The sequence below is a fragment of the Carex rostrata genome, chromosome 1 (genome assembly GCF_964058835.1).
Source record: "Carex rostrata chromosome 1, lpCarRost1.2, whole genome shotgun sequence".
In the NCBI taxonomy this organism is placed as follows: domain Eukaryota; kingdom Viridiplantae; phylum Streptophyta; class Magnoliopsida; order Poales; family Cyperaceae; genus Carex; species Carex rostrata.
The window spans coordinates 3,672,542-3,699,508 of record NC_135918.1 but is presented as its reverse complement, the minus strand read 5'-3'; the positions used below and the strand labels follow the sequence as shown (position 1 = coordinate 3,699,508).

Here is a 26,967-nt window from a genome sequence, read left to right as displayed (position 1 = left end):
TTACTCACCCCTAGTGTTAACTAGATTTTCTGAAATGGCAAATTATAGGTATAATTTGAGTAAATGTAGTTATTTTTTGTTATAAAAACATTAAATTAAGAATAATGACTTCATTAAATTAATTAATAGAACAAATTTTAATTTTAAAAAATAATATACGTGATAGCTACTTTTGAGAGAACTAAAAAATAATTAGTATATTAGAATACTATTATTTATCGAAGCTTAACGGTTTTTATATTCAATAGTCTATAAATAAGATTACGAATAAGTTGGATTTTTTTAATATCCACAAAGATTCAATAATCTATCAAATATATTTTTAAAATTAATACGAGTTTATTTATACAAACTTAAATTAAATTATAAGATTATGAATGTCTATTAATCATCTTAATTTGTCATGTAGCCTGAAAATTAATCCGGCTATAAAAGCTTCTATAAGAAACTTGGATACCTCTTAGGCTCTTACTGTCTTACAAGATTTTGCTTGTATTATTAAAATTTTGGAAGGCATCACCGTTAATATAATCACCGGTGAATAAATTATAAATGGGCTAAGACTCAAAATTAAATTATAATAAATATTGGATTTGGGCTGTGCTTTCTGTTTAAATTTATTGCTGCGCAAAAAATTGGTCTAAGATACCCCGATGGGCTGAGACCCATTTTTCTTTTTCATATTGTATGGTTCTATCCTGTTGTATTCATACCCTCTACACTGTAGAGATTTCACCAATTGGTTTGCAAAAATCATGTAAGGCCACCACAACCTTCATGGTTGCATTGGTCATGAATATGCACATCGGTTCAAGTGTAGACTGGAATGACATAACAGAATTACAACAAATTCACAACAAAGAGCTACAATTGAACTGGGTGCACCTACTCAAGTTTACACTAGGACCCTTTATGTGGATTTGTGGGGCACAGTTATTTAAAGAGGTAAGCTTTAAACTGTACAATAATATATATTAGAGTCTAAAGATGAATTCCATTAAAAGCTTCCCTTGAAATTTCCAGCTAATTTTTAAAACAATTTGAATTAAATGGTTGGTGGAAATCACATCTTAAATTGCCTAGCTCCTCTAATTACTTCTCCAACCTTTCATTCCATTGCTCCAAACAAAGAATCCACTTTGCCAAATGACTGGTCAGCTCCAAATAATAGAGACATGCATCAACATAAAATGAGGGATATATTAATTTTGATCATCTTTATTGTCAGTGGTATGGTGGTTTCAATTGTCCGGTGTTCAATAATGATCAAGTGGATCAACTTAAAGCAATAAGAGAATGTTGAAGAGGAACCACTATCAGAGGTTTGAGTACTGCTGGATGGAAGCTAAGGCAGAGCTTTGAGAAATCTGAGGCTGTTTCATCACACACAGTATTTGGAAGAAAGCTGCCAGTGAAGTTGTGCCAGTGCATTCCTGTCTGCTACCGGTCAAAAGCCACTAATATTGTAGCATCTGTTTGAGTAAATTAAATACTAAAATCAAATATTAACACACTTGTGTCAACACTAATCACTGGAAGTGTTACTTTGGATCAAATTCTTTTCTGATCAGTTAGGAAAAGTGTTAACCTATATATCCAAACCGAACTGTAAATTATGAATAAATAGTCTGAGCCTAGTACGATGCAAGTGACAACTTAGATGTAATATATAAGTGCCAATCATAATAAATTAAACAGACAAATTAACTAGTCAAATGAACTTGGAACAAAACAGTACAAAGAGGCACGTGTAACCCCCTACCGGCAGACAGAGATCAAAATTCCAGAAGGGCCAAAGCATCACCCTATATGCAATACCTTTACATGTACCAATTCGATCTGGCATTTTCAATTTCTTAAATCCTCTTTTAAGATAGGATAATAGATGTTAATCTCTTTAGATAACTAAATTTCTCAAGGGATACATAGACCTGCTGGAGGGCTAACATAGATAGAATAACACAGCTACTTCATATTCCAATCAAAAGCTTAAGATCATAACTTGGGGACTTGATAGATCGAGTTTACATGTTTTCTGTACAATATAGTAGCCAAAATGATCAATTTTTAGCCGGGAGGGGAGGATGACAAACCTGATTACAAGCTTTTCTTCAGCACACAATTGTTTTGAATTGCAAAAGATTTCAGGTCAAGGATCAAACAAGCACAAAAACAGAAAAAAAAAGTTTTACCCTATTCCAAAAACAGTACACAAACAGCTCCTCTGTGTAGTAAGTACACTCAAAAAGATGCAATTTTTTCGCTAACATATCAGTACAAAGGTAGCAGATGGGTGAAGGTGATTAAAAAAATGTTTAAGTCAAAATAAAGTCAAAATAAATAGCCTCGAGGCCAGTATTGCTCAAGCACATTTCCATAGATTGCTTTCCTTTATTTATATACAATGCACGCAAAATTTTAACCGGATAAATGCACAAGAGACAACAGATTGGAGAGTAGAAAAATAAATCATGCGAAGTAAACAGTTCTCGAGGTTACTTAAGGTAACAAACTAGAAGAATAAAATAAGTATACCACAGCCTCACAAAATGACTCTAGTCCAACTAGGTCTTCCCAAGAAGTTTTGATTCACTGGGCTATCAGCAAATCAGTTTGCTTATGTAGGCATTATTCTCTGATTAAAGGAAAAACAGAAAAAATAAAAAATATTACAAATATAGCAAAACAAAAACAAGATGGTATGTTACAATCAAGAAAGGGCATTGTCATATCACTGAGAATTGGCTTCTGGTGGTATTCTGACCAACAATACCATACATATATACTGTTGATACAATTTATAGCGATAGTGCACAACTAAAGGATACAGCAATGTTCCTGATACAAGTTTATGACAGATGAGCGACTATTTTCTGTAGGGTTTAACTAGTCTGACCTATAAATATTATTAATACTACACATCAGATCTGGTGTCAAAGTACAACATTATATAACTCAATAATAGACTTCATTAAACTTACTTGTAGTCTTATTTTGTTGTGATCACATAATAAAAGAATTCAAATGTAGGTTTTCTGTGTCACTTTGAACTATTCTTCAGAAGGCCAGCCACCGAGGCACAATGTGTTGATTTGTAGCTGCATTTCTCACAACAGGATTGCAATAACTCGATGACTTTCAGACACCTAAAAAAAATAAGCATTACAAGGGTAAATGATTCTTTTAAAGGAAATATGTGATATAATATGATTTTTAGTTTGGAAATTAATTTATATGTGAGCTGAAACTTCAATTTATATATGCTACTTGCACGTAAAAATTGCATGTCAGCACCTAAGCTTATCTATTTTAAAAATGCTAGATGCTTTGTAAACTCTCCATTTAGCATGTGATGTGTGTAACCAAACCCACTTGTAAAATAATCCCAAAATAAACTCACACTTAGGAGGTCAAAGAATCTGAAATTGCACACAAGTCACGTACCAGTTCAGTAACCAAATCAAATGTACAAATTCTAAACATGCTGAATTAATTTACCATATTATTCAACCCCATTCCGCTACTGTATATGCAATTTAGTACCCATGGTCCTGTACCATATCAGTTCTCTACTGATATACAGCTTTTACTTGTACCAGCAGGTTACTGATGTACGAATTATTTCAGGGGAGGTAGTACAAATGTAAAGGTAATTATGAAGTTCCCATGGCTTATTAATTTTAGATAAACAGCTAGGAAGGACACATCTAAAAGACACCCTTTCTTATAATGAGTTTTATATCGACAAAAAGCTTGGTTAACTTTACCCATTTACCCAAGAATGCTTCCGGATATAATAAATTTTGACTGAGGTCAAAGTACTTAAATTTTACCTATTTACCAATCTAAACTTCATAATTACAAGGTAATTAAAATTGATTTGGAACAGAGCTCAATGTAAATTAGTTTTAAAGTAAATCGGGTGCTTGCTAATTAAGTGACACTCACTTGTATCAATGGATTGCGCAACACTTCCAAAATGGAATTAAGGAAAAAAAAGAGAGAGGGAGAAAGAGAAGAGGGGGTTATGTAGGCTTACCTTTTGGAATCGAAATTGTTCTTGGTGAGGCAGGCTTGGATGTCACACGCCTCTTTCTTGCACGGCTCTTTACTCTGCTGCGCCATTACGAACGACGAAGAAAGACAAAGATTGCGTGGGGAACTGCGAACACTATTATGATATATAGAGTTCTGAGTTCTGACTCTGTTCGACACGACGACGCGATCTGTCTGGTCGGTAAGGCCACAAGCCCGATTCACGCAATAACCACGACGTGCGCCGCTGGGATTGGAAGAATTGCAAGTCGGCAAGAGAGCAAACTCTGAACTGTGGGACAAGAATACGACTAAATGATGTGCGTTCCTGGAACACATTCAAAGAAAGACGATTTATAGGCCGTTTTACATGGATCCGGGCTATCCGGCCCAACGAAATGGACCGATCGGGGTCCAAAAGGGAACTTCCGGAGTCAGAGCCCAGAGATATCAATAACCGTCTGATTTGTAGGACTTCGATGAAAGATAAAATGAAACTTGATGCAAAGGGTGATCTGTTATAAGTCTTTTTTTTTTTATGAAGACGATCTGTTACAAGTCATTTTTTTTATGAAGACGATCTGTTATGAGTAGAACTAGGGTGTTCTCCTTGGTGAACTAAAGGTTAAAATCCGTTAAATCGGTTTTAAATGACGAATCTGAACTGTTGAAATCCGTCTATTTTACGAGTGATGCGTCTACATATGAAAATTTTAAACATTTGAATTAATTTAGTATAAAGTGAAGCGGTCAAATTAGAAGGTTAATAAATTAATTTTAATACATTCATTTTTTTGAACATTTTTTTGACCACTTGACTCTATACAAAATTAATTTCAAAATTAAACTTTTTTACATGTAGACTTATCACTCGTAATGTAGGCAGGTTTTAACAATTCAGATTCGTCATTTGAAACCGATTCAACGGGTTTTAGATTTGAGTTTACCAAGAGGCTTGATGAACTTAAGAACACCCTAGTTCTACTCATCTGTTATAATTAGTTGTGTAGCACTGAACACTGAAGATGATTGTAAATTAGTAAATAACTACTCCTTTAATCACATTGTATCTGGACCGTTTGGATGTATTACATCTGGTTCAAAAATCAGTGGAAAATATTATTTTAAGAAACACATCATGTGTGAGAACGGAAAATAAATGTCAAATTTCCGAAGCGTTGTTTGTACCACTGCATTTCTGCCAACTTTTTTTATTAATAGAAAAATAAATAAATAAATATCATAAAGAGGTACGATTTAATGTAATCTTGATTTATAGGAAGAATCTATACCGTCCACCAACCTGTCCAGTTAATCGTAGCCATAAACTCAAACTAGATTACTAATTAACTAAATATAAAAAAAAATTATGGACGGAATAGATCATATCCCATCCAACAATGTAGTATTTTTTTTGTTTCGTTTTCTGTTGTTTTTACATATGTTGAGAAATAATTATATAATGCTTGCTTTATCATGGTATAGTGTATACTGAATAGTGTATCCTCTGTTGGTTTTACATATAATCGGAGCCTAGAGCATTGGTTTTTGAGTGAGTCTATGGTAATATGCATATCACGGGTTGTTACCGTGCTACGGCTCTATATTCATGTTTTTAAATCCTAACGGTCGATCCAAACCGTTCATCTTGTTCTCCATATTAATATGTGTTTGGAGACCAAATTTTACATTTTTTGAAATTTTTTTACTATTTTTTTAGATATTTAGAAAATCACTTGATCTGAAAATTCTGGACCATCCAAAAACAGTGATTTTCAATAAATCTAAAAAAATAGTAAAAAAATTTCAAAAAATGTAAAATTTGGTCTCCAAACACATATTAATATGGAAAACAAGATGAACGGTTCGGATCGACCGTTAGGATTTGAAAACTCGAATATAGAGCCGTAGCACGGTGCCAAATCGTGATATGCATATTACCATAGACTCACTCTTGGTTTTTTATAGAATCGGAGCCTAGAGCAGATCTTGTAAACCGTAGGAATTTTTTATTTATAGAAATTATTAAATTAAGACATACAGAAATAAAAAAGAATATTTTTTATTAATAAATATAGAAATATCTGATTCATTTAGTTCAATTAAAATTTTGGATCTAACTCAATAGTTCAGACTCACTGTTACTATTTTTTTTAACATTAGAAAAGAAGAATATCAGTGCCACATTTATTCAAGTCAGGAGTGGACCAGACTCATTGAGTTCGATCCAACTTTTTTATTTTTTTAAATTCGATCATTTCCAATGTTTTTGAGGATTAAAAAAAAAACTTGAATCAGACCCAATAGCAGATCCAATTCTCACTTGATTTTCTATGGCAGTCATATTTCATATTTTTTTCATCATTGTCTAATTTAAAAAGAAAAAGAAAATAATAGTGGATCTGAACCATCGAGTCATACCCAAAATTTTGAATCGGACTCAATAAGTAAGATCTTTCTATATTTATTAGAAATGAGGTACTCTTTCTATTTCCATATGTCTCAATTTAATAATTTCTATTCATAAAAATTTTCCTAAACTGTATGAAGCATGCGTGTTTGGTAAAGAAATTGCTTAATTTGTTGATATGGTTGAATAAATTAAACTCAAAATTATACTTAAAACCCAGCTTAGTTAAGAGATAACTGAGCATGGGATGAAATTGCTAAATCTCATAAATACCTTTATGCACTTGTCATTAAGTATAGATCTGTGTCTACCCAGATTGAATTTGGAAATAAAAATATAACCCATCTCCTGAAGGTGTTCTCCAAATTAAAGAAATATTTTCTTTTCTCACTAACTGTGTAGTATCTACTCCAAAGCTTTTAATTTACTGGATAAGTATAATAATAATTTTCCAGGCAGGGATGCAGCTCCAGAAGTTTTCAGAAATGAAGAGTATGATGGAAAGGTTGATGTTTTCTTTCAGTTGCCTTGATTTATAGGAAGAAATAATTCTTTTTCAACATATATAAAAATAATAGAAAATAAAAAGATGCTACACTGCTCATCGGGTGATTTATTCTGTCCAGATTTTTTTTTTAAATTAGTAATTTGATTTGAAATTATGGCTATGATTAATTGGACGTGATGATTTATTCCGTTCAGTCTATAAATTCAAATTTCATGAAATCATATCCCGTTGTTGATATTTTTTTTATTTTCTTATTAATTAAAAATCGGGCATTTCTGAGTTATATTCTCTGATTGCAAAATATGAGAAAATGAACAAAGTAGTTACCACCACAGAAAATCCAAAATCCAAATGAAATTTCCGTATTTTCAATATTCTTCGACATAATACTCGCCTTCGTTACGGACAATACCTGTCTTCTCTCTTAACAAAATAAAAGATAATAAACCAAAAATAACCAATAAGGCAGAAATTAAAAATTATTTCTTCTTTCTCGGGGCCCTGCCAGACCCAGTTAGTCGAGATGTAAATCCCTAGTTCAGATCACTCGAATGCAATTGTATAACTACTTGACAAACTTATAAAATTCTAAGCTCTCTCGCTAAAATTAGAGAGAGATGCTTCAATGGCTCAGTACAGGCAAATGCAACCCGATCTCCGGACCCACCAACCCCCAGTCAGCACGGGTTATCGGGTCGGATCCTATAAGCCCATCGCCCGGATCCGCCGCGCCGGAAAACCATACAGCCGCCGGAGGCGTCCAGTTATCGTCCTGACCCTTTGCCTAGCCTTCTTCTTGGCCTTCCTCCTATTTCGTCGACGTAAGTAACTTACATGAAAAGTCGTATAAAGCATTCGGGTCCCTGTAGTTCCCCCTTTCTGGTTCCAGTTTTTCAAATTAGCGTGTGCACAGCATAGTAACAATTTGGTACCATGGTCTTACCTAAATCCTTGAATCATTGTGGTCTAAAGTAATTGAAGTCTTGGGTGCAAAATTCTTTGATACGTACCAATGAAAACTGCTAAGAGCTACTTAGAGAGCCAATTGTTTAGCATATTAAAAGCATCTGTGCTAACATGTGCTGTATGGGCTGCAAATTGCAGATTCGGGACAAGTATTAGATTCTGCCATAGATTTTGAGAAATCGAATCAAACCTTGTTTAAATTATCAAGAGAGTTAAGATTTGGACAAGGCACAAAAGCTGGGCGTGACTCAAGGTACTTTGTAATTTATGGTTCAATGATAGGAGGTTGTAAGCTAATATAAAACTTGTGCGCTTCTGTTATATGCAAGTTTTTTTGTAATTTGAGTGTTTGCTGGTTAAATGCCAAGGATTGCAATATCAGTTCCATTTTTTAATAGATTAAACTCAGAATTTTGGAATGGTACCTCTTTGGGATAATACCAGTACTACTTTGGATAGTCTTGTCAGTATTTGGCATCGCACTAGTACTGGACAGTTCTTTTTTTTTTATCGTATCTATTAGTCTGTACTTGGCCTTAGTGGTTGTTATACTAATTATCTAATGCAAATGGTGTCTTGCTTCCTCTCCCTCCTTTTTTTTTTCTGAATATATCAAGCAGGTACTGGGACAGGGATGACAGGAGAAGAGACCAAGATTATGCTGAAGAAGACTCACAGTCATCACCAAATTTAAATAAAAATACTGAAACTCAAAACAATGGGAAATTATACAACGAAGGAGGGAGGGAAGAATTGGGTTTGTTCAAGGAAGATTATGATGATGAAGATGTTGTTCCAGAGGATGAATATGACGATGGCATCGATGCACAAGATGACATGGCAATGAGTGAGAATTTTAATAAGAAAGAAAGCAAGGGAGTGAATTTGAAGGCTAATAAGGATTTGCATGAGATTGGCAACTATAGTGATAATGGTGGTAATGGTGGTGGTAAGAAGGGGAAAGGTCATGAGAAGAAATCAGGGTTGAAGAAAAAGCCAAAGAAACACAAGTTTTCAGGTGAGTTTGTTCTGTGTAATGTTTTGGATATTTGGAAAGAAACCTGATGTATTTGATTCTTATATGCAGTAAACATCCAAGATTTCAGTATTGGCAAAAACATCCAATGATTATTTTAATTTTCATCTCCTCAAATAAGTGATTTGGATTATATTTTATTGAAAAATAAGAGCAAAATGAAAAAATTAGAAGGAGAAGAATCTGATTAGAGGATAGAATTATCTTAAATTGACCCAAATGTGATGTCAAAATGTGTTCAAACTACGTCACAGTTGTAAAATGGAGGAGACATTATCTTATTGATTTTTTAACACCCAATTAGTGCACATTGTTTTACAATGTTTTTTTTTTTTTTCTTATGTTTTACAATTCCGGGGAGTGTTTTTGCAAAGTATGTATGTGTACTCCATTTTCAATAAAAATACAGAATAGATTCTTGAAGCTTTCAACCTAAGTGACCAAATCTGTCCAGACAAACCAAGTACATTTTAATCGATCTTTTCTCTAGAAGAGATTTTTAAACAGAAATCAACTCTGCCCTTCTTGTAATGTTTTGTCACTTTGGGCTTATCTTATGCTGGTTTTTATTCCACTTTTTTACTAGTAAAATCCTATAAGATAAATGATTTTTGCTTCCAAATTAAGCGTCAAGATTAACACAAATATGCCTTTATGTACTCGGTACACTAATTTCAGATAGTGTATAATTTTTTGTATTTTATACTATTTTATTATTATTTTTACTATCCACCTTGGTTTTGTGACTCTGTTGGGTTTCATTTCTAGCCTACCCCAACTTGTTTGGGACTAAAGGCTTGGTTGTTGTTGTTGTATTTGGTAACAACCTCACTTGCAATGCTTTGGCTATCTTTCATTTTGTGTTAATATCAGCCCTTAAAACTGAAGTATTATATAATTTCTATACCAGGTTCAACATGTGAGATGAAGTTTTTGAACTCAACTGCTCAGTTGGTAGAACCTGCACCAAACAACAAGTTCTCTACGTTTTCTCTCAATTACACAGAAAGTGAAGAAAAACATAATGATTCAGCAGTTTGGGAGCCCAGATTCGCAGGTCATCAGACTCTTCAGGAGAGAGAAACTTCATTTGTTGCCCATGACCAGACAATAAATTGTGGGTTTGTCAAAGGACCTGATGGGTCCAGTACTGGATTTGATATATCACAAGAGGATTTGAAGTATATGAGGAGTTGCCATATTGCGGTCTCGTCTTGTATTTTTGGAAATTCTGATCGTCTCAGGTCACCATTTGGCAAGACGGTACGATTTCAACCAATAATTATGTACATAAACTGTACCAGTAGTGGACTAGAAGTGATCTATTGTTTGTATTACTTTTCTTTGTTGGTTTTGGGTAACCAATTGGAGCCGTGTTGTACCCTCTATGACTGGGTTCACTGGTGTTGTACTAATAATTGTTGGGTCTATATGAAGAGACAGCATATGAGGAAAAAGAAGAACCAAACTAAGAGCAAATAATAAATAAAAAAAAGTATCAGTAACACACTAACACTACAAGCACCCATCTTGACTGGTATAGTATAAAAAAACCTGAGTTCCTACTTGATTTCAACTAAGGCATTTTTACTCTCTTTTTGTCTTGATATTTAGATAACACGACTATCGAAGAAACGTGTGTGTTTTGCAATGTTTTTGGATGAAATGACACTGCAAACCCTTCTGTCAGAGGGACAACTGATAGATTCCTTGGGATTTATGGGTTTGTGGAAGGCTATTGTGGTAAAAAATTTACCGTATAATGACATGAGACGAGTTGGCAAAGTCCCCAAATTTTTGGCACACCGTCTTTTCCCTTCTGCCAGGTCAGACCATCTTTTCTAATACATATGCCATATTTTTAATATCTTGTCAGTTGTGTTGATGATAAATCCAAGAATAAAATGTCGTATGGCCAGCCTGTTTTACTGGTGTTGTAAGTACCTTTTGTTACATTGAACTGATGTAATTTGTCATAATGAATTGGATCTGAAGGCTATTTTAAGTAGTATAGTACTGAACACAACAATCCAATATTTAGTTGTGTCAAATTGGAGGGAATTCCAGTATCCAAGCAGCACGACTGTGTTAATCACTGATACTGTTATAGGTTTCTGGTACAAACTTTTTATTGGTTATTATTCAAAGATGCTCCATCACTTAGTTCTGGTAGAAGTACAATATATTTACTGGCTGAAAGCTCTTTAAAATACATCTTGGTACTGTGAAATAGGAATATGAATAAACAAATAAATAATACAGAGAAAATAATAGAATCAATTTGTACATGATCAAGGCTCCATTACGTCAAGCTAATTAAATACTTATTTTAAGGAGTTGCAGGATTCTTTAAATTTATTGCACCTGGGAAATTTTGTATTAATTGATAACTGCATATTTGGAGTGGATTATATGATGTTAACTATTAGTTGCATGATTAAAAGTAGAGGGGGCTCAGTGCAACTAAGCCAAATCCTAATATTAATATATATGTGTACCAGGTATTCAATTTGGTTAGACAGTAAGTTGAGGCTACAGAGTGATCCTATTTTGATATTAGAGTATTTCCTATGGCGGCATGAGCATGAGTACGCCATATCAAATCACTATGATCGCCACTGCGTGTGGGATGAGGTGGTACAGAATAAAAAATTGAACAAGTTCAACCACACTATAATTGATCAGCAGTTCGAGTTCTATCAGAGGGACGGCCTGAAACGCTTCGACCCTTCGAACCCCAACAAGCTACTCCCTAGCTGTAACAATTCTCAAGATCCTTTTATTTAAGTTTCCATTAGTTACCCGTTCTTGGGCAGATCATATTAGATATTTGACCGTGTTTGATCTTTTTGTTGATTTTGTGCAAAATAACACTCAGCTATTAGGTAACTTTGACAATGTATGAGAAAGCAGATCTAGAATTTGTCAATCTTTTTCTCTTTTACTTAAAACCTTGGGTGTTCATTGCAAATAAATATGATCAAATTTTACTCAAAAAGTCTGGCATTATTGGAAAACAAAAAATTAAAATGAGTTGCACGAGAGATATTTTGAAACACAGCTAAAGTAACTACTATCATTTTTGCCTCCTTTTGTATCAGAAGAATATTAGAGAATCTCAGCTGTTTTTGTCGACTTTTAATAATGCTACCTACTATGTGCATTTGCTGGAATTCTTAATGTGAAAGTTCATTTTTTATTTTCTGAGTGCAGATGTGCCAGAAGGCTCTTTTATAGTGAGGGAGCACACGCCCATGTCAAACTTGTTTTCCTGTCTTTGGTTTAATGAAGTTGAGCGTTTTACCCCTCGAGATCAACTCAGTTTCGCTTATACTTATTTGAAGCTTAGAAGAACAAACCCTTCAAAACCTTTTTACCTTAACATGTTCAAGGTATATACTATGATCTCTCTCTCTCTCTCTCTCACACACACACACACACAAAGACAGATTATGATACTTGAAATAAATACATGCAGGACTGTGAAAGACGTTCAATAGCAAAACTATTTCACCATAGAGCCGAAGAAAGGCATAGTAACCCTTCAGAATCCATGAGATAGCATTTGATAACGAGAGCAGAAGGTAATCAACTACAGGTCTTTGGTTAAACTATAATCTCAATTACATTAAATGTTTGTATATTTTGCATGCCGTTCAATTTCCTCTCCCATTGAGCACTTAATTTTTTGTTTCCTCGTGATTTATTTTTTAGAAGAGGGAAATACACTGTTGTTCTTGCCCCTATATTCATTCATAAGACAGCTTGTAAAATTTTGGTTCAGTACCATGTAATGGCCAAACGTGTTTTTGTAAATGCAATACAGAACTTATAAAATTGCCTTCTACCTTTTTTCTGGATTGTAATATCCCATAAGATATTTCATTTTTCAGTTCATTTGTAGATGGAAATTGAAATTACGGTACCATACTGGTTTTCCATCATGCTATGGTGCCTTGTGATTGGTTGATTCTAGACAGTTCTGTTTTTCATGAAAGCGCTTAATAATGAGAATACTCGCAAAAAAATGGCAAAATATTGTGCGAATACAAGCAGTTGTACAGATGAAAAGGTTAAAAGCATTTGAGCAATTGAATTATACATTTTTACATTCGAACATAAATACAAAAAAGGAGAAACATTTATGAAAATGTACAACTAGCTTCTTCCTTTTTGTTTATCCTAATTAATGACAATCCACAACGCAATCAAGTTAAGTGCGAAAAGTACAATCTATATCAGATGCTAAATATTGACAGAGATATATAGATAAAATTTACAAATAGTACTAATCATCTAGAGTCGAGGCTTTCTCTAAAAATTCCAAGCATCTCATTTCTCCCCTTGATCACCTCATCAAACACCTCATGAAGCACTGAATTAAACCTCTCTACCCCTTCCTTGAGCCCATTTAATTTCTCTCTCAACTTCTCAAGATCTTTCAAGAATTTCACTCTGTCCTTAGCCACCCCCCCTACTAATTGCCCTTTCAAATCTCTCAATACCCCGGCTATCATCTCATGCTCCACTATAGTGATCTCGGCGTTTTCAAACCTCTCACCAACTTTTCTAGCAATTAGTGAAAGCAGATCAAAGCAAGGTTTTACCTCCTGAACCCTGCTACCAGGGTCAGCACCATTCGTGCTACCAGGCTCAGCACCATTTGTGTCAACTGAAACAGGTGAAGTCATTGAAGAAACAAGGATCAAAGACAAAACCAACATGGTTGTCTTTGTGACTAGCATTATGAGCATCATTTCCTTGTCACATTTTTGGTTGCCGGAAGAGGTTTTATGCCCTACTTTTACTGTTTCATTCACAACCTTCATATCAAAAAGCCATTCACGGCTTTTTTCCATTCTATTGAACTCCATCTTATCAAAATCCACAATTTTTGAAGGATTATCCTCTGCTAACATTTGTATTGTGAGATCAACAATAATGCAATACCAATTATAACGTGAGATTGCAGCTTTAAGTGTGTTGCAGAAATCCAACAAGATGGCAGTTTCTTGCATGTATTGGTCGAACCAATCCTCATCTGATCCGATGGATATAGGCAAGTTGAATTTCTTGAACAAGGCAAGGAGGTCGGTTTGCATATTCTTCAATAGGTTCATTGCTTCAATAGACCACTTTAGGGAGACCGAATCCTTAGCCAACGACTCGTTAAGCCTTGCAAGACCATCGGTAAGAGAAGAGAAGAACATAGACGCATCTTCTTTTAGGTCGGCAGTGTACCGGCTTTGTGGCTTCACACATGACAGAAGGGATCCTCTCATACTACTTTTAACTACATTAACCGTGATGTGAATAATTTTGAATGGATATCGGCCTAGCTATGATGAATTGATTATGGTTCTATGGTTTTGGGAAGAACATGGCGAATTAAAGAGGTTGGCTTCTACTTGTAGTTTGCATGGTTGGGGTAGGACACATCAGGGCGCTAAGATAAAGAAAGGGGCTTAGGCCTAAGGGAAAAAGAATAAGAACATTTTTAAATGTACCCTTGCAAAAAAAATTAACTGAATATTGCCATTTAAAGACATATTAGTGAATGATTTTGTTAGACAGAATTAACATTAATATAAATTTTGGATGTTAAAAATATCGTTAATTCTCTATAGTGGGATGCATGCATGCAATGCAACAAGAAGCTAGGAGAGGGTCATATGCAAATATTAATATTTGGAGGGATATACAAAGCAAAAGCTTCCAAAAGAATATTGAGAGAACGTAACATCATGAAGGGAAGCGTGATACCAAAGGGCTTGAATAAGAAGGGGAAGAAGAGAAGTCACGCAAGGAACAACTTTTGTGCTAGTACTATTTATTAGTCAAGAATTTTGTTCTCAGTTACTTGGGTTTTTGGGCAGTGACTAAGACCAGAAAAAAAAAAAGAATCATGTTGCCGTTTGATCTCACCTAACTTTGGTCCAATGGTGCTTCTCCTATTAAACTATTGATTGACTTTTAAGCATATATTGGGGGCTTTTAGAAGGAAGGTAAGAATGGTAGTTGTAAGAAAGCATCTTACTGCACGTATATCTTTAACCGTGATGTCAAATTTCACAAAATGGTTTTGCATGAAATTGTGATCTAGGAGAACATTTCTAACTCGATCAGGTACCTATTGCTCAGGATCCATGATTTGAGTTTTTTTATTTTTATTTTAGTGTTGCCTTTCCGCATGGTAATGAAATTCCCCCTTCTTTTTTTTTCCTTTTGTCGAGGATAATGAAACAAATTATGAAAGAGTTAACACTAAAACACTCCATCCTATGAACAAGCAAAACCATTGAATGAAGAAATCTAATGGCCTGAAAAGGACTCATTTGGTTGGCAATCGACAAAGCATTTAGATCAATCAATTTACCAACAGAGGCCTTTCTTTTCCCAACGTTTCAACTCACCTTTTCATTTGTATTCAATGTTCCTTATCTAAGCTTGGTAAGTGGTAGCACAATATTGGTCCTGAATAATTTCATATAATGTAAAATTTATTTTTTATAAGAGTTAAAAGTTGGGTGAAAATGGTATGGATAATATCATATCTGTATTCAAAAACTTAAATGTGGATATTCAATATCTAAATATTTGTTTTGATAAGGATACTGATATGGTTTTACATTTCAATTATCCGTATCCGACTAGTAGATATATACCATATATTTTAATATATATTATGAAAAAATTATGTTATTCACCATTATAATTGGATAAATATTATGAACTTTAATATTTTTTTATATTATTTTGATAAATATCTGATTTGATTCGAAACTGTATCTGTATCAGTTTGATATGTTTGATATCCGCTCCGTATTCGTATCTGGTTAAAAGTATTAAGACATATAAAATTATAAAATTTAAAAAAACCAACATTTAGTCTAGTGGCAAAGGCAATGCAGGTTCGAAATTTGAATGAGAAAATTTCTTGTAAATATTAAATAGTTGGGTGATTGTATCTCAAATCTTTACTCAAAAATAAATTATAAAATTCAATGGACAAAATTATAAATTTTCAATTTATGGGAGGGTTTTATTTAGTACTAGTTGGTAGAATAATTAATGAATTACAAAATCATATATGATAGTTATTGTTTGTACATTTAATTGTACAATATTTTATCATGACGAGATTGATTTACATATTTCTGTATATTTATATATAATCAGCAACTGATGACGAGATTGATTTATAGAATATTTTATATAATTTTATTTGAGTAAGAATTTATATTCTTTTAAAAATAAGACCAATAATTACAATTTTTATACTTTAAGATATTACGTGCAAGGTGTTAAAAGTATATGTTTTTTTTATTTGCTGTATTTTTATTTTAGATATTATAAGTTAATCAATTTATTCAATAATTATCTGGTATTCTTATGTCACTCGTTAACTTTAACAGGTGTAAGAGTAAAATGTAATAAGACTAACACAAACACCTTCATCCCACCTGTATTGTATCCATATCCATTGACAGCCTCTTCATGTAAATCTTAGAAGAAAAATTGTCTTAGTCATTGAATTTGCATTTGAATTTATTTAGATCTAAATTTGGAATTTGTAAAAAGATCATAAACAGTATTTAAATATTCTTCTCAACATCATTGTAAACTGTTTCTAGAACTATGTATTATATATGTTCCAAGTACTTGATTAAACTTAGTGATGTAAATTAGTTGACATCAATTTTCTTAGTTAAACTTCTACAGTATAAATAGTAACATGTTCAAACGCATGACATGCATGTAATTTCCGATTCCTAAATTTTAAATCTGCAAAATAATTTCTAAATAATACAAATTTAGGCTAGCATCAAGCTAGACTCTGATTCAAATCCAGACACCGATCCACCAACAGCTATAAATGAGATTCCCACTCAAATTCCCAGTCAACTAGGGTGTAAACGGATTGGAAATTATCCAATTTCGTTTAGATCCAAATCTGAAAAATTATTTAAATTATCTGATCCGTATCCATATTTGAGACTATCTGTATCTATATCCGTATTTAAAAAATTATAACAGATAAATATACAGTAAGACTTTTAACTATCTGTATCCGACCATTTAAATCCATAAACCGCAACAAATGTCTATGTTATTAAATTAATTTATTAAATTACATATACATACCAATGATATATTAAACTGCATATACTTGTATATTTTAGTAAACAATATAACACTAACAAACTTATTATAAAAAATATTAGATCTAATTTATGAATGCAAAAATAATATTTAGATATTATTTTTACTATAATGTACATTAGTAAAAAAAAATTTTATTATCTGAATTACATATATCCGTATTCGTATCTGTCTGATATCCAATCCATATCCGTTTAATATCCTATCCGTATCCGTATCCAAGACTATCCGTACTCCGATCCCTATCCGACCGTTTACACCCCTACCAGTCATGCTTCTATGATTCTATCATAACTCAAACCTGCGCTTCTTTGCAAAATAATACCCTGATTGTATTGCTAATCACAAGTTTAACAAAATGAAGAACCAAAGACGTCATAGATTCATAAAATCATAATAGCCATTTATTAAACTGTAGCTCAAAATTCTGATGGCTCATACCAAGAAAACCTACAAAGTAATTATTAACGCTACTAGAAACTCGAATAAAATAAAATATTAAATATGATTAACATTACTGCTAATTAATTCTTAATTTCACTCAACAAAAGAAACAGTTTCTGCCTAAATTTCTGTTATGCCCCTCATGATGAATGTCTTCAACTTTCACCAAGCTTTGAACAATATGCTCTGTCACCAAAAAAAATAATAACAAAATTTCAATTTATTTTTGGCTTGTTTAAATTTATTAAAGAGACACTGTAGAAGTCAGACCAAGCTGTTACAGCTTTGTTTCAATTAATCTGTTCATTTAAATTTTAATTATATCTCCTATTTTCTTATGTTGAATAACTGAAATGTACCGCTACTGATAGGAACTGTCATATATCAAACTGCTAAAAACGAGCATGTTGCTACATTACCAAGGTTTTTAACTTGAATATTTTTTTTCCCATTTCGGTCCTAAAAGTTCCTTTTTAAATTACCAATATTCTAAAGTTCCTGAAGTGCACCAGTACTAGTACAAACTGGCAGATACCTTATAGCTCATCTTTGGTCGCTTCAGAAGATGATGAGTCAGCAGTAGCAGGTGAATCCTTGTTTTTCTTTATGTAGTCGATTATAGCTTCAGCAGTTCTGTCACCATCGTACAGTACGAGTTTTCCACTGGCAGAAGAGAAGTACATGGTTGGGTACCCTGTTACTTCAAACTCCTTGGGCACATCATTTGCTGTGGCATCCTACAGACACAAAAGTAACATTAATGTTAAAGTTCTTCTGAATTGATATATGGAGAAACTCAGTTTAAGGGGAATTTGAAGCTAGCCAGGCTAACAAGACATGCTAAACTCAAATGTAACTCAACCTAGAAACTATAATCTGATCAGTGCAATTGATAATGCATAGCATTAATAAGGTTACTACCATCTTTGCAATAACAACATCCTCTTCATTTTTCAAAGTGACAGCTGCTTCTTCCAAGATTGGACCCAACTTCTTGCAATGGCCACACCATGGTGCATAGAACTCGAGAAGAACTGCAGGATTAAACAAACAAATATCCTCATTTTGTGATTTCAACCACAATCCAAAAAAAAGTAACAACATCATTTTTCACTACTAAAAGTTGAAAGGTAAAATTGAATATACCATTTTTCCCAGAATTGAGGACAAAATCATGGATGTTATCGGCAACCACAACCTTCACCGGTTCATCATTAACCTCAGGAATAGCCTCTGACTTTTTGTATGCCTTTAATTTTCCCTCCTGCACATTTCAGAAAAAGAAGGAATTGGATACAGGTACAAATTAACAAATGACCACATATATACAATGGATAGATGAATTCAAAATTTTAATGATCAAATATTTCAATAGTTGCATAATCAGAAATGTAGAAGAAGGAATAACCTTATAATCCTTTAACCAAGGAAGGATTTGATCCGGCTCCAAGTTTGGGTTAAGGTACTTATCTCCATCATGCTGTTGCAATACTATGAGAGGCACTTGATCTTCCTTTAGGCCAAAGTACTGAAAAATAAACAACAAAGCCCACATATATTAACAAATTACACCCAGTATTTTGCCACTACACTGTCAAATGTCATTTGTGTTCTTCCATTAACTTTGTAAATGATTTTTTATCAAATGTTGACAGTTGTCCCACTTCCAAATATGAGCCCCTAACCTCTTCTTGGACAAACTTAAGTCAACACAAGTCTATTTTTATAGAAGTGATTTGACCTAATCTCTCTTAACCTTTAAATTAAAGGGTGCTTGTTGCAAAGTAAATTGTGAAATTGTGTGATAGATTGGGTAGCACGCAACAGCCAATTGCAAAAGACATAATAAATAATAATATAAAAATATTGATAAACAACAAACCTGGAAAGCACCTTGACTCGCCTCAATATCACCCATCAAAAAGCTGACATCATTTCCCTTAAACTGCTTGGCAGCCTCATTAATGTTTGACTTGAAAGCTTCGAATTTATCCGAAGAAAAGTTCAGGAAAAGCATCGCCTAAAGGTAATTGAGTTTCCAGCAAGTGAGGTTATGGCATTGACCACATATTTTCATTATCTGAGCTATAGTAGTTATAAAAAAATGTAGAAAAAAACTTACTTTGGTATTCTCCTTGTTGAAAAATTTGATTAGATAAGGATGATTGGAGGGGTCACTATCAAAAGTTGCAACAGATGGCATGCTCTCAGTTTCGATAAATGTCTCCAATGCCTCTGCAGTGAAATCCTGCGTAGCATGTAAACAGAGTTTCAAGTAAGACTCACCCAAGTAGTGATATTCTAGTGCAATCACAAAAATGGTTATGGAATCATAATGCAGGACAACAGTAAGTTTATTATTAAAAAATAGTGCATTGCTTTCTCAATTTTTGGTTCATTCTTCAGTTATCTTGATTGAGATCTCATGAACAAACCAAATCTGAGCATAATTAAACGTGTTCTTGGGCATGCCATAAAGGAACTCAAAAACAAAAAAGAAATTACACTTAGATCATACACACTTTTGCAAACTGAAAAAATTATCAAAAAATTTAATCAAATATAGGAATACCTTGATATCAACAAATAGCTCATCAAATGGCTTAAGAAGCCTGACCAAAGGTCCCTTTGTTGTGGTATCACCACGTGGCAGGAGCTTGGCATCAAGGGTATGGATAAAATCGTAATCCGAACGCAACTTGTCAGCAACTGACATGAAGGTGTCGTACTCATTACCACTATACTCAGGGAAGATACCAACCTATATTCAAAATCATAACATTTTTTAGTCAATACACATTTCTTCTGTTTCAAATTCCTCTCAATACCTTTTATAAATAATTAGACATGATCAAATACACAAGGTTTATGGTCTGTATCTAAAATCTGTTAAAATATCAAAATATTTTTTCGATTTGTTGCAGCATATATACCCATTTAACTAGGTCCCTTAACATGCAAACCCCACTTAAGCAAGATTAAGGGGCTAGGAATAAATGTCAAATATCTGTTTGTTCAAAGTAGAATGAGTGCCACGTATCATGGATTTCAATTTAACAAACCAGAGAAGTTAACAACTTACAATAAAAACTTTCTTTCCCTCTGTGAGTTTAGCTGCCTCGTCAGCAGTCTTAATCTCTACGGATGCGGGGCCCACTTGCTTCTTGAGATACTCCACTATTCCATCAGCCTCCCTGGGTCCCTTGTACTCTTGCACACTGGCTCCTTGATTTTTAATTATTTTCAGTGTAGGGAACCCTGACACATCATATTTGCTAGCTAGTTCACGGTTTTTCTCTTCATTGGCATCAACCTTCGCAAGAACAACCGGAGGGTCGTTACTTGCCAGAATAGATGCAGCCTTCTCATACTGAATTAACAAAAAAAATGAAATGTTAAAATGATAGACAAAGAACATTAAGAAGGACATCTTTGAAGATGTATTTTGATTTCAAGCCAAAATCTAAATACATTTTGAAGCTCTCCTACAAATTAATAAGATCATGTGCATCCGAATTTTATATGGTAAAACTACCCACATCTCTTCTCATCTAACTTTTGCTTGAAACATTACATGTTAGTATGTTACACTTCCTTCATCCTCATTCTCAAAAAAGGAAATATGATAAATCGGTAACACCTTGTGCATTTTCTTATGAAACTAGTGGAATGAAGCATTATAAGGGGCAGTTGGCATCCTTTATAAGGGTCTGTGGAATATTTCTTGTTAAATATGGTACGTGAGGAAATATTGAAAAGTCTCCTCTCTAATTCGAGGTATCAGGAATACAGAGAATATTTGCTTATGTATAATGAGTTTATATCAATACCTCAGGAGCAAGTCTCTGGCAGTGACCACACCTGCAATCAGGAAATTTTAATTAAAAGCAGTTAGGATTATAGAAAACTAACTGTCACATATGATAAAATTGGGGCAGTCTCCAACAAGTACTGAAAATAAGCAAGTAATCTGAACTATATATTTTCCTTCTGGCATAAATAATTAAATATCAAGTACCTATCAAATAAAAATCAATATTATATTCTTCAAAGAATTGATTGATTTTTGACACATAGATGCATGCCATGCGCAATGAATCTTTTTCCAGTTTCTAAACTACCTTATTTGCATGTGAATTCAAATCAAACTAACATACACAAATGCATGTCATACAATAAAATAATTTCTCTAACTAGATCTGCCAATAATAATTTGAAAAATAAAGGAAATGCCCCGTACAAGAAAAGAGTTCATCCAAAAATTATAGCGTAAAATTGCACACAAGTGAAAATGGCGCTCCTCCAGGATCCAATCTAAATTCAGTATTCACAATAACGTGCAAAAGGAAATCCAAAGTACTTATCAATATAATTTTCAAATTTTAAAATAAATTTTCTTAAAAAAAGCAACCCGTCAGCTACACTAACAAAATTCGAAAAACAAACCTTAAACCCTAGATCGATCGAATCAGAATTACAGTTTCTACTACAAATTCAATATCTACTGTTAGATCTGTAAGATTACCAAGGTGCGTAGAACTCGACAACAATGAATGGGTGCTTCGAGATGACTTCGTTGAAGTTTGACGAGTCCAGTGTCAACACCGCCGATTCCTCCGCCACATCTCCGGTTGCCTCCTCCGCGGTAGCAGAGAACACAAGGAGAAGAAGAAGCAGAGCATAGATCGGAACCCTAGAAATGGCCATGGAATTGAGAGTGGAACCGAGGTGCAGAGCTGCTCGGTCTGGCTGGTTATGTTTGTAGAAAACTCACATCCAGATCCTTTTATTAGTAAATTAGTAAATCTCCGGAGGGAACTTTTTCGGATATGCTCTTGCAAAAAATGGAAATATAAGGTATATTTAATTAATAAGCCACTAACCTGAAAAAAGTACTTTTAATTAAGAAGTAAATTTGAAGGTATAAAAGCTAATGAATGTAACAAGATAATTGGTATTTAGGACGTCAATCGAAACAGAAATACTCGAATCGAATGGAAAAAAAAAAACAGAACGGTTTATTTCTAGCTTCATTAGTGGTAATTTTTCTGTATTACACATTTAAACTTTAGTTTGCTAATAAATAAGTTTCTACTAACTAAAACCAATTAATTAATTGATAGTAGTTAATTTTAGTATTTAATTGAATTAATCCATCCATCAATCAAATTATAAGAGTATCTAAGCTAAAAGAACATTTAACATCCAAATTATTTAAAGTAAAAAATGGTTGTCATGCGAAATTACTAAATATTGTATTAATGGAGCATTTAATAATGATATTTTTTATGTATTACATTATAGATATAATTTAAAGACATGAAAATTATTTAACGTCCTTGCGAACAATTAGATGTGATTATTCATTGATTCATAGTTAAGTATAAATCATATCTTTTATAGAAATAATGACTATCAAATTCAAAATCTAACAATACATAAATAAAAAAAATATAAGGATCAACAAGTAAATATCACGTGTGCAATAGCGACGTCAAAAATATCTCATTTACGAGGTCTAACCCAAAAAGTCATTCAGGAAGAGTTGATCAAAAGCCAATGATCATCGGATATTCTGTTGTCAAAATTCTGTTGTACAGTTTACATCAAAAAAGCTTCTCGATCCGATTATAAGTTTATAACGATTAATTAATTAGCAACATAAATGGTTTATATAAAATGGCAACAATAAACCCAGGCATAACGTCTTCAGCGGATCGGATTAAAACGTCCCATTCCCAATTTCGACTTGATTCATTCTGGAGTGGACCCACTCTAGGGAAGCGTATCCTCTGCCAAGCCAATTCCTGCGGAGCTGTGCAAAGCTTTTAATCTGATCCGTTCATTTCGGATCGGACGGACTAGATTAGATCTTGCAAATTTTGAAAATATTTTCTTTTTTTTTCCAATTCGGACAAAATCTGATCTGATTCGTCCGATCCAAAACGAACGGACCAGATTAAAAGCTCCGCACAGCTCTGCAGGAATTAGCTCTGCAGAGGATACGCTTCCCCCACTCTAGTTGGTTGTTAACGTTATTCGTGTGACTACATGAGTTTCGAGCTTTGTCCGTTTCAGGATATCCGCCTTTTCTCTGAAATTTCCATTTTTTTTTTTTGTTTGAGAAAGAGATGGGAGATCATGTTCTTCAAATCTATATTCGTATTTTTACAACAAAAAAGTTCTCTATTTAATTTTGAACACTTGATCTTTCACTTAGAAAAAATATACCTTTGTTGCCTGACTAAAAACTACTACTTTTGAAATTTCTATTATATTATTTCGTTTTCTATCGTAGGGTTAAAAGGTATTTATAATTCGATAATACTATTTATCTGTATAACTAAATCTGTATATGAATTATGAAAATGTATTTATTATTTTTACTTATGAATTTTGAAAATGAATTTACTTTGAATCTTGGACGATTCAAATTCGAAATAGATAAATGATTCAATCAATAATATTATTTTTATATTCTTAATTGAGTTGTTTCAAAATTATATATCACATACGTTGAGAGAAACTTGATCATCATACTTAAATCTATATATTTATGATATAAAATTACATTTATCAGTGTTATACGTTAATATAATTTAATTTGACATAAAATAATGAATATTGATTCAGAAAATAATTTAATTTATCAGTGTTATACGTTAATATAATTTTATTTTATTTTTTAAAATATTAAATAATAAAATTTTAGACCTAATAATTGAAATATATAATATAATATGAATTTGTTCAAAAATCCGATGCGATAATGAATATTGATTTACATATAAATTAAATTAAAATTCAATATTTTATGGACCTATTTGTTCGTTTTCATCTAGTTACGAAATGAGCTCACGATATACGTGGAACATGTTTATTGTAACTTTATATTATCATAAGAGAGATTTAGAGGATTTTCAAAGACTTAATGTGCCGTGATTTTTATTTTTACCCAAAAAAAAATTTAATATAAATAACCACGGTTTAGAAGGTTTTTTTATTTTTGTCCAAACCGTATAGAATATATACGGTCCGGAATTAAAATTCCGAACAGTATAGAAAATTTACGGCCCGAAACTTTTTTTTTTTTGGAACCGTATAGAATATTTACGGCCTGAAATTAATTAATTATTATTATTATTTTGGGAATTGAGTGAATTTCGTACGAAAATTGACCGACATATAGTTTTGATATCTCATGATCTGTTTGGAGATTTCGTACGAAACTTCACAGCCTTGTTCTATAATGTCAAGACTGCATGTCGGTCAATTTTCACGATTTTTTGAGATGTTTTGATATATTAACCAGAGGTGCAAATTTGGGCTCAGAATGCACTCCTTTAGCAGTTCGGACAATTTTTGAGACATGATTTCTCACTATTTGTTTGGAGATTTCGTACAAAACTTTACAGCCTTGTTCTATGATTTCAAGACTACATGTTGGTCAATTTTCACGATTTTTGGAGATATTTTGCTATATTAACCAGAGGTGCAAAGTTGGGCTCATAATGCACTCCTTTAGCAGTTCGGGCAATTTTTCAGACCTGATATCTCACTATTTGTTTGGAGATTTCGTACGAAACTTCACAGCCTTGTTCTATGATGTCAAGACTGCATGTCGGTCAATTTTAACGATTTTTGGAGATGTTTTGCTATATTAACCAGAGGTGCAAAGTTGGACTCAGAATGCACTCCTTTAGCAGTTCGGGCAATTTTTGAGACCTGATATCTCACTATTTGTTTGGATATTTCGTACGAACCTTTACAGCCTTGTTCTATTATGTCAAGACTGCATGTCGGTCAATTTTCACGATTTTTGGAGATGTTTTGCTATATTAACCAGAGGTGCAAAGTTGGGCTCATAATGCACTCCTTTAGCAGTTCGGGCGATTTTTGAGACCTGGTATCTCATGATTTGTTTGGATATTTCGTACGAAACTTTGCAGGCATGTTCTATGATGTCAATACTGCATGTCAGTCAATTTTTATGATTTTTTGAGATGTTTTGTTATGTTAACCAGGGGTGCAAATTTGGGCAAACTGACCAAACTGCTAAAATATTGCACATAGTAGCAAATTTGCACCTCTGGTTAATATACCAAAACATCTTCAAAAATTATGAAAATTAACTGACATTCAGTCTTGACATCATAGAACATGTATGCAAAGTTTCGTACGAAATATCCAAACAAATCATGAGATACCAGGTCTCAAAAATCGCCCGAACTGCTAAAGGAATGCATTATGAGCCCAACTTTGCACCTCTGGTTAATATAGCAAAACATCTCCAAAAATCGTGAAAATTGACCGACATGCAGTCTTGACATAATAGAACAAGGCTGTAAAGTTTCGTACGAAATATCCAAACAAATAGTGAGATATCAGGTCTCAAAAATTGCCCGAACTGCTAAAGGAGTGCATTCTGAGTCCAACTTTGCACCTCTGGTTAATATAGCAAAACATCTCCAAAAATCGTGAAAATTGACCGACATGCAGTCTTGACATCATAGAACAAGGCTGTGAAGTTTCGTACGAAATCTCCAAACAGATCATGAAATATCAAAACTGTATGTCGGTCAATTTTCGTACGAAACTTCACTGAATTCCCAAAAAAAAAAAAAAAAAAATTTCGGGCCGTAAATATTCTATACGGTCCCAAAAAAAAAAAAAAAAGAGTTTCGGGCTGTAAATTTTCTATACGGTTCGGAATTTTAATTCCGGACCGTATATATTCTATATGGTTTGGGCAAAAATAAAATTCCTGCTAAACCGTGGTTATTTATATTAATTTTTTTTTTTTTTTGGTTAAAAATAAAAATCACGGCTTAATGTGAATGTACAAAAGTAAGATTCAAATACTGTGTACAAGTGAATCCTTGCTGTGCATATACTAAATAGAACCCATATCCTCAGAGGTAACATAATATTTTTGTTTGGATCTAAACTGTCCGATCAGAATACGGATCAATCCAGCCCCAGGTGAAATGCAGATTCTGATCGGACGGGCTGAATCTAAACATAAACATTATGTTACCTTAGGTAATATTAATTCATACTAAACAGAACACTCCGTGAATATACGCCGACCATTAAGTTGCTTACTGGAAACACAAATAAAATACACATTTTCTTTTCTGGAGAAGTATTGGTATGTCATGTAAATTTTGTCCTTTTTGTCCACCAATTGAGCAGCGAATCGTGCTTGTCGTATTGAATTTCTTGTTTAAAAAATCTTCACTTGATATAGTCAAGCTGTCAATTTAATTTGGATTGACGTTTTAACTGATGTGATTGATATCGATGCGTATTCAAACTACCATTCAACCAAATTAACACTTTTGTCTTGTAAGTTATGTTTGACAACCAATTTGATTTTGTTAAAAAAAGTTGTCATGCGGTACA

General features: G+C 33.2%; 4 protein-coding genes and 1 long non-coding RNA gene across 7 annotated transcripts; 1 reads left to right on the top strand and 4 right to left on the bottom strand.

Moving 5' to 3' along the window:
• Positions 1 to 909: 909 nt before the first annotated feature.
• LOC144552667 (uncharacterized) lies at positions 910 to 2,183 on the bottom strand. Its single transcript, XR_013511194.1, has 2 exons — positions 2,094 to 2,183; positions 910 to 1,472 (listed from the first exon to the last, which is right to left on the bottom strand). It is a non-coding gene; the product is annotated as an uncharacterized LOC144552667 (long non-coding RNA).
• A 44-nt stretch (positions 2,184 to 2,227) lies between these two features.
• LOC144552653 (Cox19 family protein (CHCH motif)) lies at positions 2,228 to 4,242 on the bottom strand. Of its 2 annotated transcripts, XR_013511187.1 has the most exons (3): positions 4,040 to 4,214; positions 2,982 to 3,146; positions 2,228 to 2,635 (listed from the first exon to the last, which is right to left on the bottom strand). XR_013511187.1 is itself a non-coding variant. In XM_078300647.1 (2 exons), exons 1-2 carry the CDS (start codon positions 4,123 to 4,125, stop codon positions 3,041 to 3,043), a joined length of 192 nt encoding a protein of 63 aa, XP_078156773.1. In that variant the 5' UTR covers positions 4,126 to 4,242; the 3' UTR covers positions 2,705 to 3,040. The 2 variants fall into 2 exon arrangements, 1 of the variants encoding a protein (XP_078156773.1); XM_078300647.1 differs by lacking the exon at positions 2,228 to 2,635 and having other exon boundaries at positions 2,705 to 3,146; positions 4,040 to 4,242.
• A 3,207-nt stretch (positions 4,243 to 7,449) lies between these two features.
• On the top strand, positions 7,450 to 12,804 carry EMB2756 (transmembrane protein (DUF616)). 2 transcript variants are annotated; one of them, XM_078300635.1, is made up of 8 exons: positions 7,450 to 7,774; positions 8,058 to 8,172; positions 8,540 to 8,937; positions 9,866 to 10,218; positions 10,570 to 10,781; positions 11,457 to 11,713; positions 12,169 to 12,347; positions 12,434 to 12,804. In XM_078300635.1, the coding sequence occupies exons 1-8, from the start codon at positions 7,579 to 7,581 to the stop codon at positions 12,515 to 12,517; spliced, it is 1,794 nt and encodes a 597-aa protein (XP_078156761.1). In that variant the 5' UTR covers positions 7,450 to 7,578; the 3' UTR covers positions 12,518 to 12,804. The 2 variants fall into 2 exon arrangements, with proteins under 2 accessions (XP_078156761.1, XP_078156755.1); XM_078300629.1 differs by having other exon boundaries at positions 8,537 to 8,937.
• Positions 12,805 to 13,011: 207 nt separating this feature from the next.
• Positions 13,012 to 14,806, bottom strand: LOC144552626 (uncharacterized). Its single transcript, XM_078300619.1, has one exon. The coding sequence runs from the start codon at positions 14,235 to 14,237 to the stop codon at positions 13,248 to 13,250; it is 990 nt and encodes a 329-aa protein (XP_078156745.1). The 5' UTR covers positions 14,238 to 14,806; the 3' UTR covers positions 13,012 to 13,247.
• Positions 14,807 to 17,506: 2,700 nt separating this feature from the next.
• Positions 17,507 to 22,405, bottom strand: LOC144552686 (protein disulfide-isomerase-like). The gene is made up of 11 exons (XM_078300685.1): positions 22,088 to 22,405; positions 21,393 to 21,423; positions 20,645 to 20,932; positions 20,135 to 20,323; positions 19,685 to 19,810; positions 19,445 to 19,582; positions 18,971 to 19,090; positions 18,709 to 18,826; positions 18,484 to 18,596; positions 18,098 to 18,299; positions 17,507 to 17,748 (listed from the first exon to the last, which is right to left on the bottom strand). The coding sequence occupies exons 1-10, from the start codon at positions 22,267 to 22,269 to the stop codon at positions 18,099 to 18,101; spliced, it is 1,506 nt and encodes a 501-aa protein (XP_078156811.1). The 5' UTR covers positions 22,270 to 22,405; the 3' UTR covers positions 17,507 to 17,748; position 18,098.
• Between the last annotated feature and the right edge of the window lie 4,562 nt (positions 22,406 to 26,967).

Coding starts and splice junctions, on each gene's coding strand:
- LOC144552653 (XM_078300647.1), bottom strand. CDS start 4,125: ATGGCGCAGCAGAGTAAAGAGCCGTGCAAGAAAGAGGCGTGTGACATC. Junction 3,147..4,039: donor AACAATTTCGATTCCAAAAG/GTAAGCCTACAT, acceptor TATTTTTTTTAG/GTGTCTGAAAGTCATCGAGT.
- EMB2756 (XM_078300629.1), top strand. CDS start 7,579: ATGGCTCAGTACAGGCAAATGCAACCCGATCTCCGGACCCACCAACCC. Junction 10,782..11,456: donor CGTCTTTTCCCTTCTGCCAG/GTCAGACCATCT, acceptor TATGTGTACCAG/GTATTCAATTTGGTTAGACA. Junction 12,348..12,433: donor TTTACCTTAACATGTTCAAG/GTATATACTATG, acceptor AAATACATGCAG/GACTGTGAAAGACGTTCAAT.
- LOC144552626 (XM_078300619.1), bottom strand. CDS start 14,237: ATGAGAGGATCCCTTCTGTCATGTGTGAAGCCACAAAGCCGGTACACT.
- LOC144552686 (XM_078300685.1), bottom strand. CDS start 22,269: ATGGCCATTTCTAGGGTTCCGATCTATGCTCTGCTTCTTCTTCTCCTT. Junction 19,811..20,134: donor AGCTATTTGTTGATATCAAG/GTATTCCTATAT, acceptor CATGCTACGCAG/GATTTCACTGCAGAGGCATT. Junction 18,827..18,970: donor CTTGGTTAAAGGATTATAAG/GTTATTCCTTCT, acceptor TGAAATGTGCAG/GAGGGAAAATTAAAGGCATA.